Raw genomic sequence first — 20,485 nt, 5'->3', positions numbered from 1 at the left:
AGAGGCTTTGTTCTCAAAGTCATTAAACTATTTGCTAACTGGTATTTCAAATGTTTTCACCTTGGCTTATAGCATGCTCTTACCAACCACAGTGATCAAGGGAAAGTTATTGAGCTTATTATACCTTGTAATAACAATTTAGAAACTTCTAATACAAAACTTAAAATTCCAATAATTTACTAGATACATGGAGAAAAGCTACAGCTCATTCCCTGCACAAGGCTGAGAAACCTCTGTGAGAAGAGGGCAACCAGAGGTAGACTCTTTCAATCATAGAACAGCCCACTCCCTGAAACTGTTAAGATCTAAGCAAGGAAAATGATATACAGGAACAGCGCATTTGCAATACACCACTTATACACATGTAATAGGCAATTTCACGTACAGAGTGTCTGTACTATATATATATATATATTCAGTATGCATGGCCCCATAAGGGAGGGGGCATGGTATACAGCCTTACAATCAATGGAGAAAGGCTGTGGTGCAGCCCATCAGAAAAGGTGGACATGATGCATTGTATGGCTCATCATTATGCTCTTGCTCATGAGTACTGGAAAACCAACACACAGAAAAATTAGACTAAAAGCAAGTCTATAAAGGCAAAGAAAGCTAGTAGTGGTGAAGGGAAGATCAACTCAATCCACAAAACTAAGGAAATAGATCTCAACCTTTTAAAGCCAGTTCAGGTAACATTTCCCATACTTACATCTCAAGGAATTTACATACTAATGGAAAAACAGTACCCGAAAGCACAGATCTTTTTAAAAAAATCCACCACACAATTAAAATCTAACAAATATGAAGAGTTTGAAGAATAAAAAATGTCTTAAGTACCCAAGTTAAGGCTCATACTTGGCAAGACCTCAGCTGAATACCATACTAAATCTACTCATGAATGAAAAGTAAAACCAACTCTAGATTTAACTTAGTCTTACCACAGAAAAATCCCAAGCCAGTCAGTGAATGTAACAAAGGACTGGATGCATAATTTTTTCTTTAAAATGCCCGTTTGAGAGACTCCATTTCTAGAATGACCCAAGTACCTTTCCAACAAGTTTGAAAAAAACTTATGATCACATTAGAAGTAGACATTTTCACTTGATCCCAATCCTTTTCATACATGCAAGTACTGCTCCTATAAGGCAAACCTAGTATTTTTCCCTAGGATCCTAAGTAGTGACATTTTCAACCATCATTTTATTTCCATAATGAACCTCATTCACTGCAATAAATGTAGTATCCTGTATGACACAAAAAGCACAAGTAAGAGTTTAATGGATTGGCATGAATTCTATCTAAATACATCGTTAGGTAAATGCAGCTGTATTAGAAACCTTAAAGCATATACTTGGTAGAGATTTATCGTCTGATTTAATTACAATTATAGAGTGGCTAACAAATTGATATTCCCATCAACTACACCTTAAGACCACTGATGTATTTGTTTCCAGGTGACCAATCTCTTTCAGAGCCCATTCTTTCTATATTTAAAAACAGAAATCATCTCTAGCACTAACTAAAGGGAGCAGCAAGCTGCAAAGAATTGCTACATTCTGTAAGGGGCAGGAGGGGGTTGTGGGGAAAGCACTAATCCTTGATTCTAGAAATGAGACACAGTGATTGACATGGTTTTGATGAAAACTTTGAGCATGAATGACAAGCCTAAAGAAAGAGCATGGTATTAGAGAAAAAGCAATCTGTTTCAAGACAGTTATCTGATCTGGCTGTTTTTCTGGCTGTTTTGCTCCAGTGCTAGGGCAAGATTCTTTCTTATCTCTAAGAATGCTGCTCTTTCTTTGAGCTTTTAGTGCATCCCATGATACAGTGGGATCACAAGCATATAGCTGCTCTCCTGATGCATCCCAGGCAACATGCAAGTAATTTGAAAACAACTTGGAAAGGAGCATTACTTGAGCACATACTTGCTCACAGTCCCCGTCAGTGCTATTACTACGCTACCCACTACAGTACACCTCAGCTCCCTCTAGCCCCAAAACACCTAGAAAAGACCAGGTAACTTTATACAGCAGCTGACAAAAAGGATTACCACCTGCTTTCTTAAAAGAAAGAAGTCAAAATCCTCTAGAATATAGACAGCAGGATCCTTATGCTGGCCAACAACAACATATCAAGCATAGTAGTGGGTTAACAATAGGAAAAAAAAAATCATAGGCATAGAACAGGAAAAACAATAGAACCTGTAGGACTGGGCAAGTTCAAAGTGGCACAATGAGCTGCAGTGCTATGAATCTCCAATCAAAAACCAAGCAGCTGGACTGCCCAATGAATCTACGTGCAGCCACAGTGCTGTTGTGCTATGTGACTGCACTCCGATGATATCAACCCTGTGCTGACCACATATTACTTTTATTTACTTCTAGGTTGTTGTACCATGGAAACAAGACAAGGTCAGACAGACTTTCCTGCAATGCTTTCTAGACCTCCAAGATGCCTGCCACTTGGCAAATCTTCCAGACTCTGCTCACACCACTAGCTATGACAATTCGACCAGGAGACACCAAACCAAGAAAAGGTTGGAACAGGACAGGGAAACCTGATGTCTTGAAGTTGATTTTGTACTAAACAAAAGACAACTCACTGAAATTAGGAGTCAGGATTGGATTACCCAGTGCCACTTCCACGTCAATTTAAGACATATGCCTACTGACCCTGAAAATTTAGAGAAACCCTATGTAAATGTTGTGATGTTCTGAAGACTCCTGAAAAATAAAAAAAAGGCTAAATATTAAGTTGTAAATCTGAGTAAAATCACAGTACTATCCCATATCAACTGCTGTAAAATCAGTGACTGTGATACAATCTTAAACATTTAGCAAACTGAGTAATTATCCATGCTTAGAACATTTCCCTGATTCATTCTATTGTCCTCTGGTCACAAGAGGAGAACGAACTTTCAAGAATGGGATAACAGATTTGAACATGTGCCATATGTTTAAGCCAGCTATTCATCCAATTTTGTTTAACTCTTGCTATTTACATGCTAAATGGAAGATCAACGTTTGATCTTCCACAGCTTGGTATCTACCATATGGACATATTCACCATCTTAAAAAAGGAAGAAATCAAGTTTTGTTACTCAACTAAACTCAAAAGGCTTTAGAGTAGTGTTTGCTAGACAGGAGTCTGCACAACAGACACAAACTCCAAGTTGAATTTCACAGTAGCTATTTCCAACATCTTGCCTGCTAATGAACAGTAATCATTTCATGGGTTTATATGGCAGAAATCATGTTTATTATATGGCTTCAAGAAAATGCATCAGGTTTTAAAAAAATAATAATAATCTTAAGGGTAAGAACTGACTCTGATCCTTTCCAGTGGAAGACAGCAAATATTGGCATAAAAAAGCCAATCCTTCCTGGCAATAATGCCGTAGCAACCAGGTAGAAGTATCAGTAGTGCTGGAATTAGGCTCTGTACTACAGCATTTTAGGACCATCTTGAAAGAAGCCAAATATCACTTCTTGTATTATCAGCATGCTAACAGCATTAAGTAAATCATATAGTAATATATGATGATAGTAAATTATCTGGAAAATCCTTTTAAGGCTTAAAACCCCCACTGTTTATTTTGATTTTGAGAAACAGGCTTTATCTAGTTATTTCCCCGAAATTACTAGAGAAAGAAAAAAAGCTTGCAAACTTAGAGATAAAGGCTTCCCTAAACAAAACCTGTGTGAATAACAGGAATTAAACTACAGCACCAACCTGTTCCAGGGCAAAAAATAATGCAGGTTTAGTCTATGCAGGCATATCTGTGTATAAGCTTTGTATCTGACTCATTTGCTAATATAGTCAATACTAATCTATTCAGCAGATACTTGAAGTAGTAACTTTGAAAGCAACAACTATTGAAACATCTTATTTTGATATCTTGAACTACTTATTTGTTGGCAAAGGATTTTTTTTTAAAGCAAGCCAGTATTAGCAGCTTCACTGCTAGCCAAATGGACAGCGATCAAGCAAAATAGGTTGAAGCATCCGCCAAGGTTTAAAAAAAAAAACCTTTTGTGCAAACTTGATGATATACTGTGTAGTTACAGAATGCACTAACAATTTTAATTTGTTCCCAGTTATTACATAGGACTTCCTACCTGCAAAAATCAATGGAAATCTTGCAGAAAGTTACTTAGCATGTACTGCAAAACAATGAAGTATAAAAAGCCATTCCTGAATAGAAATACATCTGATTTAGAATAACATATTCACTTTGTATTAGTTGTTCCAGATAAAATTCACTTTCTTCTAAAACAACACCTCCATTCAGAAACTGCTAATGAAGACTGCTTAATCATTAATATTTTTTTGAGGCATCTCCCCCTGTGGCACTTATTGCCTGTAATACCCACAAGAAACAACACTTATGGTTTAATAGAAAAAAATCTGCCATTTTTTTGAGGTCAAAAAAAACCAGCGACAAGCATCACCTGCGCACAAGCGCACTGTAACTCAGAAGTAGACATACGATACTGGCAAGGCAAGATGAGGAACCTCACAGCACTAAGTATCCATCTACTACCATAAATGGCTCCAGCCCACAATACTGTCAATCTGCACCTGCACTAAGTATTAAATACTTCACAACTCGCTACTTTGATTTCAAAGCATCTTAAACCTTCTCTGCGCTTTATTTCAGTAAGCTGTCTGCAAAAGTCAGCATATCGAAGAACCTACATCAGCACTTTTTCTTGTAAACTCAATAGTAACTGGTAAAGGTCACTCTATTCCCAAAATGCTTCCGACACCAGCTGACAACAAGGCTTATTGAGTGTTAAAAGCATCCTGTGTTGCCATTACTATTCTTGACTCTTCTGCCAATCCACTTAAACCTCTTCCCTCCCACCTCAGCACTGAACCCCACTATAGAAACAGAAGACACATGTCAAGTCAGTCTTGAGGCACTGAGTTCAGCATGATGGTATTTTTTTCTCTACCACAGTCAGCAATTAGTTAAACATCAATTCAGATTCTGTTCCTTTTAGCATATCAGAACATTGTGCCACGCTCTAAACCATTTCATTTTTTATAATCAATGCTTCTCAGAGTTCCATACTTCTTTAAATATAAAATCTGCAGGAAAAAACAGGAAGTAAAAACACATTAAGCTTATACTGCTTTCTAAAATACCTAACTCCCTGCTCCAGCCAATTTCTAAATGAAGAAGAATGTGACTAAGACATAGAGCACACAGAAGGCTCTCTTAGATACGTATTTTTATTAAAGTTCCTTTATACTTCACACAGTTCCTGCCCCGGGTATTTCAAAGTTCTTTTTTCATTCTGTAATACTCTTCACAACATTTCTTGCCTACAGTGAGAAGCTGCTAATTCATTTTCTAACTTCCCAACTGATTTCTTCACATTTAAATACAAAGCACTTAGCCATTATGATTGTGCCCCTGTCTCTGCCAGAAAAAGCAACACCAGAATAATGCTTATTCACTCAGTAACAGGTACTGAAAATACTTTTCCATGTTTAGGAACCTATGATTTGGTAACACAGCTTTTCAGATATTGTTATAAGTCACCATTGTAGAACTCAGGCACTTCAATGGTTAGTTAACAGGGCATTAAACTTGCTTAAGAATATGATGACAAGTAGTGCTAGTCATTGTAAACCAGCTGAAGGCCATGATTTTGCAGAACTTACAGGTAGTCTGTAGATCTTACATTACATAAATGACCAACCAAAACCACTGTGTTAATGGTTACTAACAAATAGTGAGATAACAATGTAATAGTTAAGTTGGAATTCACTAAAACCCGAGAAAACAAAACATTTAAATCTAAGGAAAGGGACAGAGAAACTGTTGAAATGCAAGTATTGTAACATCAGAGCTGTACCAAGCAAGCTGTGCATTAGCTGCAAGTCCTATGCAGAAGCCAGTAACACAAGTAGCTGGTCCGCTGTTTCACTGATGCATTGAACTAGTATACTAAAAGCTACTATATTTAACTAGTATTGTATTGAACTGGTATGCTAAGAAGTCTATGGATATATAGTATCTGAATTAAATTGAGACAGACATTAGATAATGAGAAGCCACACAACCAACAGTCCTGATGCAGATGCCAGATATCAAGTGGAACGTCGTAAGGTAAAAGTAGTAGCTTGGAGAGCAAAAAAGTGAAACCAAACTGTATTCCTGAGCACAGTCAAAAACATTGTAATAGGAATTACACACAGATGACAGAACGAAAAAAATAACAGAAACACACAAAAGCCAAATCTAGAGGTTGACAACCACCTAAACTGCTGAGTACAGAATCAGTACTGATTGCGTAGAGCTCACTAAGCAAGTAAGTTGCATGCCAGAAGAAACAATGACTTTGTAATACCTCTGACTACAGAAAGGTCCCAAGATAAAAAACCCACAACCACCACCACAGCACATCAGAAGTACACTGAAAGAACATCAAGTACATCTTGTAGGGCACAGGGCAGAACTTCCATTTGGTCACACTTTCGTATTTTTCTCAGTGACCAATTCTACACTCATAAAACCAATAAGCCCATCCTAAATTGCATCACTCACAATAAAGTTATATGACTACTAATTTCTATTTATCCCTGCAAAACATAAAACCACAGTAATATTTCAACATGTAAAATACTAGTTACATTTGAATTGTCAGCGGTCAGGTCTTGGACTATTCTTACAAATGACATCCATCTTTCCAAGCCTTTAAACCTTATTTTCTTATCTTACAAAAGCCCTAAGATCCTCCCAGAAAGCCCATTATCATGATCAAAGTCCAGGTTAACACCAATACTGTAAAACTAGTATTTTACATGATCAATACTTTGTGTTTTATTTATTGTTACCATTTGTCCCTCTGCCTCATCTCTGTGTTGAGATCATGATTTCCTATATCCTCCATAATGCTAAATATACTACTGGAGTACTGAAAAACAAAAACATTTTCAAAAACAATCACTGAACTGTGAGAAAGTCTGAACTCTGGTTAGTTTGCCACAACCCAACAGCAAAAAGAGTAACAACTTTTACCGGGTATATGCCTTACTGACCTAGGTAGCCCACACCATTGAACCCACCCTGTCCCCTATCCCTCCATTCCTTCTGATATATATGATCTCCTCCAAATACCTGGAAGCTGTAAAACAGACAAAAGGAGCATTCAGCCACTTGGAACAAATAACGTGGTATATTTAAACAGGACATACTGGCGTTTCCTACATTTCCTAATATTTCATTGGGAGGTTTTTGGGCAGAGGATGCTTTTTCAAAAATAACTTCAAAAACCCCCTGTTTCTGAAACTTAAGATTAACAAAATATACAATAAAAACACTGCTTAAAGAAACCAGGGGTGGGGGAGGGGGATATTAAGCCCTTTTGTTTAACAAGGCTGAATAAAGCAGCCTGCAGACTTCCTGCTGTGACCATCTATTATTAACAAGCCCATTGCTTCAGCACTGAATAGACTGGAGCCCCACAGCCCAAAGAGACATGCCAGGAACCAGCAGTGTAATTTTCTAGAAGCACTTACCTTCTAATAGACAAAATGTAACAAATGGGTAAAACAAGGAGGCTTGGGAAAATAACAGGAAAGGAAAGGCCAGGAAACTTAACATCGAACAGACAGAGAGATGTGTTTATTACTCTTGTTCCAGGCGGTACACTGCAATTTACGAATAATTTCTAACACCAAAACTTTTGGAACCTCCTGCTCGCAGGAATATTTAAGACATAGGATAACCATGCTTTTCGTCAAAAACACAGCTTCCCAGTAGAGAAATACAAGTATGGTAGAGTACAAAAATAATCGTGCAACAGAATCATGCTTCCTATTACCCAATCTCAGCTATTTCTCAATTCTGATGCGTAAAAAAATGCCACATACCAAGGATTACTAAAATAACATTACTAAGCAATTGGGGTATAGAAAAATAAAATCTCTACAGTCTGTAAAAAGCTACTTCCTTCTCTTTTGCAGATCAGAATTTTAAGTATCCCAATCAATAGCATGAATGTATAAATGCAGTAAATGTGAAAAATATACAGAATTTTTTTAGGTGTGACTTCTCAAAGTATTACCTGTAAGCCAGTTATGATATGGCAACATCCCCTTCATCATCAGATAGCCCTTTAAATATGTAGTTTGCTTTCTTGCTAATTAATACATGGCCTTTGCCCTGTCTTCCTTCAACCATTCCTCCTTTCTCACAAAGGAGAAAAAGAAGTCCATAACAAAAATGGTAAAAGTAGATGCTACATCCCTATGATTTCAGGAAATACTACCTGAAATACTTGGCTTTTTTTTTGTCAGACATCATAAATTTAAACTTTGCTGTTTCAATGAATAATTAAATTTTCAAAAAGGTAATTAAGACTACCAAAAATTAAAATTGAGTAAGAAGTCAGCAATTATAGACTGCATGTATTTTACCAGATCTGCAAGGGACTCTAATTAAACACATATTAATTGCCCTAATCTTCTTAGGCAAGTAATAAATTGGAAGAGCTGATTAATGCACTGGATTTAGTTCAGCTTGTTAAATCTGACACCCTGGCAAAGGAAGACTATCTTGAAAAGCTCTTTTAGCTAAGTAATTGGAATTTTACTCTCAGTAATTTGCCGTTCCATAATAAGAGCTATTCAGTATATTGACTCTTCATCAGGTTTTTTTTTTTAAATACATGTTAGTTATATTTAAACAGTACCATTATGCTGCTCATAAAGATTATGAAAAATTATGAACTTTGACCTTTACTGTCCATCAAAAGTCACTTTCACTCTGAACACAAATTAGTATATTTCCTTGTAGGCTATAAATCCTAATTAATTTTAATTCTAGAAGCTGCTATTAACATTTTATAAAGTCCATACGGACACATTAAGTCCTCCATGTAATTCATAAAGCCAGCAACTAAACCAGTTTTCAGTATTAAATAACTGCTGATGGCTGCCAGAATACAATGAAACACCATTCTCACAACGGGCCTCAATTTCTCCTCTCCTTTTTACCTATTTACACAAACACATCTACACATATGCTTACAGGTACTCAGTCACCTGGCAAAGGAGTGAGACATTTTTGTGATAGCAATAAAGCAGTATCAAGCATTTTAAAAAAAAAAAAGTTGGGAAACCTGCAGGTAGAGATTTTAACTGATTTCTCTCCAACACAGTTACTACTCCTAGCTTATAACACGGAAAGATGCATCAAGCTTCACTTAAAAATAAGCAGATGTGAATTAACAAAAAAGAAACCTCCCCTGCTAAGGAAAAAACCAGCAAGTATAGAATAGGGCAAAAGAAACTTTTACATTTGAATAATGTTTTGAAGTATTCCATGCAATTTGAACAGCTTCTTGTATGTCCTAGAAAACGTGGAAATGTACAAAGCCTTTCACATGAAGTATCTCAGAAAGTCATACATGTTCCAAATCAAGTTCAGTCTGAAAAAAAATCCTAAATATATAAATATCTCACCGCCTTCAAATCTTTATTCTGTACTCCTCAGAACTGACATTTCAAATTTCTGCTCTAGAAGCTACAGGCTCTAGTCTCTACATCTAAAATCTGTTACTCTTCTGTTAACAAAAACTAGTGTTTATACATCTTGAAAAAAATCACTGTCACTGTGAACCTAAAACCTATCCTTTGTTCCTTAGGTGAAATGTAGCAACAACTAAGGACTCATCCAAACATTCATTTAAAGCAGCAAAATTATTTTCATAAATGACCATAATGCTGCTTATAAGCAAACAGCAAAAAGGTGACTAGATAATACTAGGGGACTGGTAAGTCATGAAATGAGACATGAAGGTACCTCAAAGAGCTACAGTTAAACTTGAATGTCTCTCAAATATTTCCTACTCATTTTCCATGATGCAGTACAAAGTATAATTTACTGCTTATCCCTGGATAAGCAGGTGGCACTCAATTTCAACTCTCATCCTCAGTAGTCTTATGAAGGAAACAGTACTTTACCTTCATGATAAGTATAAACAAGTACTATATTCTTCTTCCATTGGTTGCGTATTACTTGCAACAAAAAAGTTTTGGCTTGGGTCTGAGGCTCCCATGTACTATTAGAAGAAGTCCTAAGTAGCAAATCAACTCCAACTATTTTCCAGTTGATGGCATCGACCATTTAAAGATCAGTTAAGACTAGTTAGCTGTAGGCAGGTCACAACAAGAAATCCCACACCTGAACTTGAGGTGTCTATTAGAGACCTTCAGGTCTTATAAAGAGACACTCACATGATGAGAAAAGCCCTCAAATTTCAGGATTTACATAACTGAAAGCAAAAGAGAATTGAATTCTAAACAAACTCTTGACTTCCTAAGCAGAATGTCAGCTCAGTGCAGATGGACATCAAGTCTGAAATGACATTCAGTTTGAGACTTGCTGCGTGTACACGAGCTCCATTTCATTGCTTGAAAAGACGTAACACAGCTTTACCAGTGGCAGAATACAGCTTGTCATAATTCAGTACTGAACAGGGAAAGCCGCTGAATGTTATTTGGTTAAGTGAGAAGTCAAGGAAAGTAAACAATGAGAGTTACAAAATCCTTGATGAAAGGCAAAGATTCAGAACACAACATGTGCTGAACCTGTCAAAAGCAAAAAGCCAGTGACTAAAAGTTTGGTCCAGAAGATGATGGGTTCTGTCCTACTTGAAAGAACCGTGCAATAACTGGAAAACCAGAACATGGACAGAACGTCATATCTCTTTGTATGATTTGCTTGCATTTTTATAAACACATCACCAAAAAAAAATCTTAACCCCAAATTAAATTGATATAAATAAGTAACCAAAAGAGATTAGACCGATGAGCTAGATACACAGAATCTAGAAAGTGAACTGGAACACACAGCATGAAGTCATTAAGACCAAAGCATTTATTACTGTGTTTATTAATGGTTAGTTTCAGTTTAGAAGACTACAGTATCTTCTGGTAAGCTGAAATCACATTAAAAGCTAGAATCTGCATTTTGTAAAGTAAATCTGAAGGTGGAGACCTTGTTTTCTCTCCTACAGACCTTCTAACAAAAAAAAAAATACGATCCCAAAACCCTGGGGTTTTTTGTGAGAAACTTTTCCACCATCTTTCTTTATATTTCTGCAGGCAATACAAAACTTAGCTTCAGCATTTCCTGTCAACATTAAAGCCTAAAATCCTGACAAGTGCATGACAAAGTCTTGTGTCTGAAGATGCTATGTATTTAAATTTTCATGATATCACACTTTCCAAATGTTACAAGCATACAAATCAAATGCATGTTCTTACTCTTGCCAAAGAGCTTTCTAGAAAAAAAGAACACCTACAAGATTTCCAGTTCTTACTGACTGCTCTCTCCTTTTCTGCACATTTCTGAACTTCACATTCTTTTGGTCCTTGAAACTGAGGAGTAGAAAAAATGTTGTCGAAGAGATTTCCATAACATTCTTTAAACAAAAGTTTTAATTATGACTGTTTCCAGAGTAATATTTGTAAGCTGCAGAGACTGATAATGAACTACGATTCCCCTTTCAACAACTTAAGGATGTCTCTATGCTCTAAATAGACACATAATCTATACTAAAAGTAAGCCCTCCAGAAATACATGCTTCTGTTATTACCTAAATATTTCAGTTCCTACTGCTATTATAAAAGTACCAATCAAAGGCTTCTGTCTATTTTACTTTAATTATGCTTGTCCTTAAAAAAGGCGTATACTGTAAGACTTAATTCCATCTTTTCCCCATACATCCTATTAAAAACACCTATCATTTCAAAAAATTCTAATTACATTATTCAAAAAAATTGTGAATTATTATCTTCTGCATTCTAGTAATTTAGCTCAGCATCCAAATTAAGACATTTGTTTTAAATCCTTGTGTTTTGGGTAACTGCTGAATAATAAGATGATATTTGGGCATAATGCTAAATTTCATGTCAATACATAATGTTGCTAGTTTCAGCTTTAGAATTAATGTTTCTATATAACTGTAGAATTCAGTTTCAGAATTAATGAAGTACTTCAAGGAACACAGTTTTAATCTTTCTTAGATCACACAACATGTAGGATTGTGAACAGACCAGAATTTCCCCTCCAGTTCTTCAGGTTCACACCTTTAGATAAGCAGTGTCAGAAAGAGATATAACAAAGAAAGAAAGGAGGGGCTATGAGATAAAGGAACTACCAAAGCCTAGCCTTGTTTTTTTCTAAAAAAACACTTGTAACTTATACCACAAGTGATACATTAGAGATTCAACTAACATTATCAAAGATTCAAAAGCTTTCCATTTGAATCTTTAATATACAATTTTGCTTGTGTTTCATCCTTTTCTAAATATTTGTTTCAACCATTCATCTAAGATACATGCAGCAATATGACTTTTCGCCTCCCTCACAGTCTCTCACATCTGAAAAGTCCAGTTAACTAGAGCACTATCAAACTGTGTGCAAAATCACCACTTTTTGATAATGTGATGGCAAATTAATTTTTGCTATAGAAGACTAATCTTTGAAGGAGGTTAGGGTTGGGTTTTTTTGCTAATGATTCATCTTAGCTCATCATACTTTCTATTAATGATTAATCATGTAAGATTATATATTATATTCTATATATTTTCTATTAATATTAATCATATAATTTCTATTGATAAGCACACGTGCATCTTCTTCAGGGTGCATACACCCACACAGCTTCCAGCATTCAAGACTCAACTGTCAGCAATCTTAACAAAATCCAACAGTCACAAATTATAAGAGGCATAACCCAGCTGACATGGTCTACAAAGAAATTAGACCACTAGGAACCTCACTAACTTCAAGTCCACCTGCAAAATATTTCCTCCACACAGAACTGCAGATACATACCTTCAAAAATACATCAAAACGAACACACTACATATAAATTTCCCTTCCTGAAGGTGGGATTCAAAGAATAAATGTGGCAGATGCCAACCAATTTCATTAAATGCACTAGTACAAGGCAACCTTAAACAACGAGAAGAATTGTAAAAGAAGCTAAAGGGAAGAGACAGTATTAATTATTAGTTAGGCAAATTACTTTCAAATGAAGATTTCTTGTAGACTACAGTCTATATAAACAGTCAGGGTTTTACTTTGCATCAGAATGTTATGTTTACACTGCTTTTGGATACAACCCATCATAAACTTACTTTTGTATTACATTCTGTAGGCTGAGCATCATACCCAATTCACTTTTCATCTTTTCTCTGTTGGCACGGCACTCTGCCAAATAGCGAAGAGCCTAAAAGAAAAGAGCACAGCAAATCAGCAGTAAGTCCACTACATTATCATTCATTTTTATTAGTGTACATCTGCAAAATATTCACAGTGTGAGTTCTAGTAAGAACATAAAGACTATTATCACCTACTGTGAACATTAAAAAATTGTTTTATTCTTATAAATGCACAGAAAGCATAGCATATCTAATCTATGAGAAAAAGTTGAGAGACTGGGTTTGACCAGCTAAACGAGTCTAAGGGACAATCTAACAGCTGTTTACAACTACTCAAAAAGCCTTTACAAAGATTAAGCCAAACTTTCCTCTACAGCAGCAGGCAATGTAACCAGAGGGAGCAGCCACAAAATTATAGCTTGGGAAGTTCAAATCAGGTATTATGCAAGTTTTTTCACTCTGAAGGTAGTTCAACACTAGAACAGATGACCTAGTGGGACTGCACAATCAATGAGACAAAGCTACAACTGACCTGATTCAGTGCTGGTGATAGTCCCAATTCAAGCAGGAAGCTGAAGTGAATGACTTCCAGAAGTCCCTTCCAACAAACATTTAAGTGATCTGAGATCGAAAGTAATTTTTACATGCTATGCTTCTAGTTCCACCAATTCTATGGGCTCCCCCAGCACGAGAAAACTTACCACCACCAAGTTTCTACTGTCTGCAGAAAGAGGTCTACCACATTTATAAGCTTCTGAAGACCAACTGCAATATTCATCACTCCATGCAGGAATAAGGACACAAGCAGTGGAAAGCTGCTTAGGTTATTGTTGCCTAAACTGGGAATTTACACTTACTTGTTGCCAAAGGTTTTCCTTATTTGACCTTCAAGGTAGACTCTTTGTATGGCTTAACAATGCTGACCCCAGTCAGCAACTGTGCATTTGCACAATCACCCTAACATAATATTCTTAAATAATACAGTTAAACTGTCAGTCCTGCTTTTCATGACACATCTCTCTACTGTTAGACCTGACAAAGTTTTCTTAGAAGGAACCTCCAAAGGGGTACTGTGCTGCGTCATGCTCTAATCAATGTCTTACTGATGTAGGTACAAGAACTGCACTTGCAAAATTCTGCAATACATAAATACAATAGTTTATAAAATAGGGTTTGTGATAGCAAGGTTTAGAAGTGTTTACAATTCTTCGTTCTTTAAATACAGTCATATAATAGCTATGCTGCTCAATAGCTCCTTTAAAAATAATATGCTCCTTAATTCCTTCAGAGACAGAGAATTTATTAATTATCTGAGGGTTTTTTTCTACATCATCTTCAGCACATTTGGTAAAATTCAAGACCATTTTATTGCCTTTTGAGAAAGTCCAGCTGCTGTCTGACATAAGAACTCTAAATGTAATTTTTGCTATTTCCTGATGTGGATCAGTAGTAATAATTGCTATTTATATAGGCTGTATATACATTTATTTTCTCACTTCTTGGCTATGGAAAAATACCTGAATGATAGCTCTGAATTACTAACTTTCATTAGTTAGGTGGAAAAAGTTTCTGATCTGTTCAGACAATTTAGTAAGGTTGTAACATTGTTGGATGAAGAAAAACATGTTCTTTCAACAGCTAATTATTTGAGTCAAAATGTAGGCAGTCTCTTTCCATCTGTTACATACTCTACACACAAATGTGACCTCCATTAAAACAAAACCAAAGACAAAGTTATCAGAACAACTTAAGTGACCCGACTTTTCAGGTCTTAGTCCACCTGCAAAGGTCTACACTTTCTAAGAAGTACAATCATTTATGCTTATTAAATCACAGACTATTGAAGGCATAAGGAAGATTAGTATTACGGATTTTGGTTCAGCCTGTGTTCAGCAAAACACCTATGTTAGCTTTAAGGTCACACTGTAATTTCATGATAATCAATAGGACTATCTCCATATATATAAAAATACACTGTTGTCAATATTATTAACAAAAGACACCTTTGACGTTTTATAAGTGAAATGTTCATACAGTTTCTTAACGTGAGAGTTTTTTTTATTTTAGTCCAAACTTACGATTAAAAAAGTAGTATTGCCTGGGTTATTTCTGATTTTTTTTTTTATTTAAAATATTAAAAAATTTTCAGCATTTGAAGGGTACCATAAAGAATTCCTGGAATCAAAACTAAAAGAAAATTATAGAAAAACATACCACTTCTTGATCAGATAGAAGAAATTACTGAGCTGAAACTGTATATGGGGAAGAAAACATCCTCCATGAAAGATTCTAAAACATATTTTTAAAAGTTACATAGGGAACTATTGTGATGCATACAGATTATTTCCACTTTCAGCTATGGGAATCGCAGAACACAATAAGAGATTTAAAGTCAATGCTGTTCATCCTTCTATTATGTACAAACTTAATGGAAAATCATTGCATTTAATGATTCCCATTTAAATGGAAGCACCTTTTTGACCAATGGGATGGCTAGAAAAACAAAACAAGATGACCTTCCAGTATGGAAAAATACCAAAAGTGAAGACTAAAAAGTTATCAGCAAAGATATTAAAAGCTACAGAACCTAAGAGGTTTCAGAACTCATGAACACAGTGTCTGAGTAGCAGAACAAAAACACGTTTTCACAGTAAACAGACCTATTTGTGACTGCAGCCAGGATCCTGGAATATAGCATGGTCTCTAAATCCTGATTCTTAATCCACTCTAACTGCAGGTTATCACTAAATAGAACACAACTGTCTCCCATTCCCAGCCAACAAGATGCCCTTACACAACACAGCTTGAATAATATCTGAGGCTGTGGAACCACACTGCAAACTGGATTAGCCCTCATCATTCTGACAAAGTCAGTCCTTTTAACACAGTTAATTTTTGTAAAGATCACAGACCGATCACTGAATCTTGTGCAGGCAGTGAGAATACACAGCCGAAATGAGCAAAGAAAGGAAAATGAGTGAGACATCTAAACAAGATCCTTTTTTAAGAACGCAAGCTAAGGAAACTGCACTGGGAAGAAAACCAATGCAACATATTCTTAAGAACCATAAACTCAACTCAAAGTTCTTCCAGTGAAGAACATTATAGTCTAGCAAATGCTATGGCAAAGCTAACCTAAAAACCAATTAGCAGGACACAGGTCTCCTGAATTATGGGACCTCATTCCTTGAACCCAGAAGAGCATCAGACACACCAAAGTAATTCCAAGAAGTCCACTAATATCCACTATGAAAGTTAAACAAAAGAAAAATACATAATTATGGTATAGACAGGTCTTAATGGTATAGAGTATAACACGTGTGAAAGCCAGAGCTCTTTGTTCTTTAGTTTCACATTGTTCATAATTCAATAATGACAGGAAAATGGAAAAAACACCATCACATAAATTTCAGTAACTTAAAATCTTAGAGGAACTGAATTAGACTTAAAACAAAAATTTGTCTTTTGTTTGTCCTGCTTCTAAACAAGAAACATGCATTTTTTTAGTATTTAGATTCGGCATGAGAAGCACAGACTTGAGGATTTATGATTTAGAACAAGAAGAAACGGACAAACGCTGGAACAAGTTGTATTAAATACTAATAGATTTGGGGTTGGTTTTGGGGGTGTGTGGTTTGTTTTTTTTAAATACCATGAGGGCAGTCAAATGCTGGAACACAGTGCCAGAGAGGTTACGGAATCTCCATCCTTCAAGGTGCTCACAGATCAAGCAGATACAACCCTGAGCCATCACCTCAGCATGCTTAATTTGAGCATGGGACTGGACTACGTCACCTCTGGAGGTTGTTTCTAACCTTAATAATCCTAAAGGGGTTTTATTTTTGTTTTACAATATGAATGTGGAATCACTGTGTATATTTACCATGCTACATGACTTCATCTTAAGAAAGGGATTTAAGGGTGCTTAGCTCCCTCCACACAAAAAGTGACATAGCTGTATTAGGGGAAAAATGCAAAGTAAATTAATCTATTTCAAAAAACCAAAATTCCCCTGGAATAATCTGTCCTTGTTAAACAACTTCTGAAATACGTGTTTTTTTTAAAAAAGTATAACGAGTATCAATGTAACATAAAACCAGGTTTTGTTACATGTTTACTTGTTTAAAGACACATTAGCAAACTTACAAAATGTCCCACTGACATACAAATTTATCTCCAGCACTTACTAGTAAAGCTGAATGAACAACTGGAGGGTTGGGATGGTCCAAAAACAGAATAAGACCTGGCAGGCATCCTTGATCCTGAACAATGGCCCGTCTGTTCAATGGGTCAGCTGCTAGATCTCTGAGTTGGTTAACTACAGATAATGCGTCAGGCTCCTCACTCATAGTAGAATTCATTTTTTCTGCAGCATGCATACAAAGTACCTGCTGAAAAAAAATTAAAATCATTATTACTAATACCCCATTTATTATCAATTAAAAATAAGTAAGACAAAAGCACAAAGACACTGATCTGTTATAGCCACATAAGTATAAAAAACCAAGGACTAGGATTCACAGAATGTGGATCAAATTGATAAGGATGTGGATCTTGAAATTTGTAAACTGGAAATCTAAAATTCCTATTCAGAGAACAGGTAGGTTGGGTTAATGATATTTTTATTTGTTCCCTATAGATAATTTCAGACCGGTCAGCCTTTACAGGAGTGTATTTGTGTTGGGTTTTTTACATTACTGACAAAATATTTCTGAGAAATCCATAGTTTTCTCACAAGGCACTAGAATTCTATAAACATTCTTCTGTATAAACATGTGTAAAATCAAAATACACATTTTCTGAGTACCTTTAGCAATAATCAGATTTGACACAAAAATGAACCAGAAAAGCCAGCGTAAGACTAACACTGCATCAAACACAGGGAACATGAAGTTTTAATCTGGACCTGTATGTCAAATAACTAGTGTAAGGCCATACTCATTTACTCATTCAAAGGCAAAAAGGGTTTTAGAGGCTGGGTTTTTGTTGGTGTGTTTGTGGGTTGTTTTTTGGGGGTTTTGGGGGTTTTGTTTTGTTTTTGGTTTTGGGGTTTTTTTCACTAGCACCCTTCAGCAAAAAGAAAGCAGGTCACGCCTTGTTCAAGCCAAAGTCCAAGGCACCAGATCACTTTCAAAGGAGACACGTGTTAGCTTCAAAGTATCAGATTCCAGAGTTGTTTAACAAGGAATAACTACTTAATAGCCACAAAAAGCATACCTTTACTCAGAAAAAATACTACATCTTGGTAAAAAAACCTGGTTTCCTTCAAAAGGCTGATTATGTGCCTCTGAAACCATGAAATACTAACTGTGGTCCTGGCCCAGTTACCAACTCATGCAAGTAACTTTTCTTAAGGCACCAAAGTGTGAGCAAACACATAGTTAATTTGTGTTCCCTCACTTTTCCTCTGCATAAAAATAAAACAAATTAAATCCATAAGCTGTCACAGTCTTTCAACATCATTTCCCAAAACTATTCCACAAACATATTGTTTCCTTACTGAAGGCAAGCCTTTCAGCAACACAAAATAATCATACTCATCAAAAACAACAAACCACAAACACACATTTTGGCTATGATAATTTCTCACATTTTCACATAGAATAAAATGCTGTTAATCTCCAAGTCACTGGTCCTTCCTTCAAGACAGAGCGCTAATGTTAAAAGTACATGCCAATGATTAGTCTCCAGGCTATTTTTCTTGACTATCACAAGCCAAAAGAGATCAACTGGGAAATAGAGCAGCTCAACCAATGAAAAATAATTTATATTTCCAAAACAGACAACTCTGGATAGGAAAAAAACCGTAACTAACTTAATACTGCTTAACAGAGAAGTTAAATACTTTTCATAGGTGACAAAGGAACTTATTCAAAACTTAAAAATCAAGGCAGTTATAGAGTTGATGTTAACCAAAGTCTCTGACTTCCAGTTCTGCATCCCAAGCACCTGATCATTCCTACAACTCTCTCCATCCTGACCACATTTTGCCTTTTTTCTTTTAAGATCCCAAAAAAGCACTAAGCCAAATTTTACTCCCCTCCTACCCCACAAGGCCACTCATGTCCTCCCCAGACCCTTCTCATTCTCTCCTCAGCCACAACTGAATCCTTACCTTCTCTGTCACCTACAACCACCAATTTTATGCAAACTAGGACCTTAGGCAGCCTTTAACGTAAAAAACAATTAAGCTGTTTAAAAAGTTTTAAGAAGTTATCTAGAATTTGGGGGCCTAGCAGAGAAGTTAGCCAAGTACCGACTCCTTTCTCCTCCCTGTAGCTTTGAGATCACATTACGGCATCTCCCTGCTTCGGTCTCCCGTTCCACTCTACGCCCTCACCGGGGAGGCCCAGGAGGGGCACGGCCACAGCTTCACACCTCCGCTGTCACATTAAGCGTTCCCTAAGCGGCAGAGCTCACAACCCGGCTGCGACAAGGCCCCGGGGCTCAGTTCCTGGGCCCATCGCCCGACGGAGGCACAACCCTCCAGCGTCCGGGTGACGTGAGCTCCGGGATGCGGTTAGGGAGGGCAGGAGGGACCCCAGACGGCCTCGCCGCCCCCCTCTCACAGCCATCCCCCGCTTCCCCAGTTCCCGCCCCCCAGCGCGGCCTGTTCCCCTCCCCGGCACCGTACCGCCGCAAAAGACGTCCCCAGCCGAGCAGCTCAGCCCCGCGTCCCCATCGCCCGCGGGGGCGGCACGGCCTGCGGAGGGCAGCGGTAGGAGACCGGCAGCCGGGCCCGCCGCACACGCACCACCCGCCAGGGCCCGCTCTGACCCCGGCACCGTCCACCACCCCGCAACCCGATTGGCGGGGGCCGCCCGCGCTTCTCCGCCACTCGCAGCGCGCTTTGTTCCTGCCGAGGTACGATTGGCTGCCGGCGGCCGCCCCGCTGTGCACGCCGGGAGCTGCAGTTCGGGCCGGGCCGCAGGACCGCTACTGGGAGTGAGCGGCGGAGGGAATGTGGCCCCTTAGTCCTATTTATTTATAGTAACTTTTTTTTCCCCGCCCCATAGATGGCCACCACCAGAACTTACTGCTCAAGTGAAGCGTATTGTAAAACAATATAGTGCGAAATACGCCTAATTCCGCATGGAGACCCAGCGCCTACGCCCGTTTTGAACCCCCACGCGGGTAGTCCCCGCCCCACGACGCCCAGACAATTAACATTTCTTTTAGCATAAGCACACCTTAACCCTATCTGAAGCTTTGGGTTCCTCCCCGCCCCAAGCGGCAAAGGCTTTCTCGTTTTCGCATTCCTCTGCTCCACTCACGGCAGTTGGTCTTTGAAACG

At 37.4% G+C, this 20,485-nt stretch overlaps 1 protein-coding gene across 3 annotated transcripts in view; it reads right to left on the bottom strand.

Moving 5' to 3' along the window:
- The window catches only part of ARMC1 (armadillo repeat containing 1), a 33,391-nt gene extending 12,988 nt beyond the window's left edge, over nt 1-20,403 (bottom strand). The window contains exons 1-3 of one of the 3 annotated variants that reach the window (XM_027778485.2): nt 20,382-20,403; nt 17,379-17,579; nt 13,168-13,259 (exon numbers count right to left, since the gene is read on the bottom strand). In XM_027778485.2, the coding sequence (XP_027634286.1) occupies nt 13,168-13,259; nt 17,379-17,570 (284 nt within the window). In that variant the 5' untranslated portion in view covers nt 17,571-17,579; nt 20,382-20,403. Of the gene's footprint in view, nt 1-13,167; nt 13,260-17,378; nt 17,583-19,825; nt 19,991-20,381 lie in introns of those variants that run through there. The other 2 variants (XM_013294517.3, XM_005231547.4) reach the window with 2 other exon arrangements.
- Nucleotides 20,404-20,485: the final 82 nt, after the last annotated feature.

The sequence above is a fragment of the Falco peregrinus genome, chromosome 3 (genome assembly GCF_023634155.1).
Source record: "Falco peregrinus isolate bFalPer1 chromosome 3, bFalPer1.pri, whole genome shotgun sequence".
Taxonomy (NCBI): Eukaryota; Metazoa; Chordata; class Aves; order Falconiformes; family Falconidae; genus Falco; species Falco peregrinus.
The sequence above is the reverse complement of the archived record's forward strand: the minus strand, read 5'-3'. Positions and strand labels throughout refer to the sequence as shown.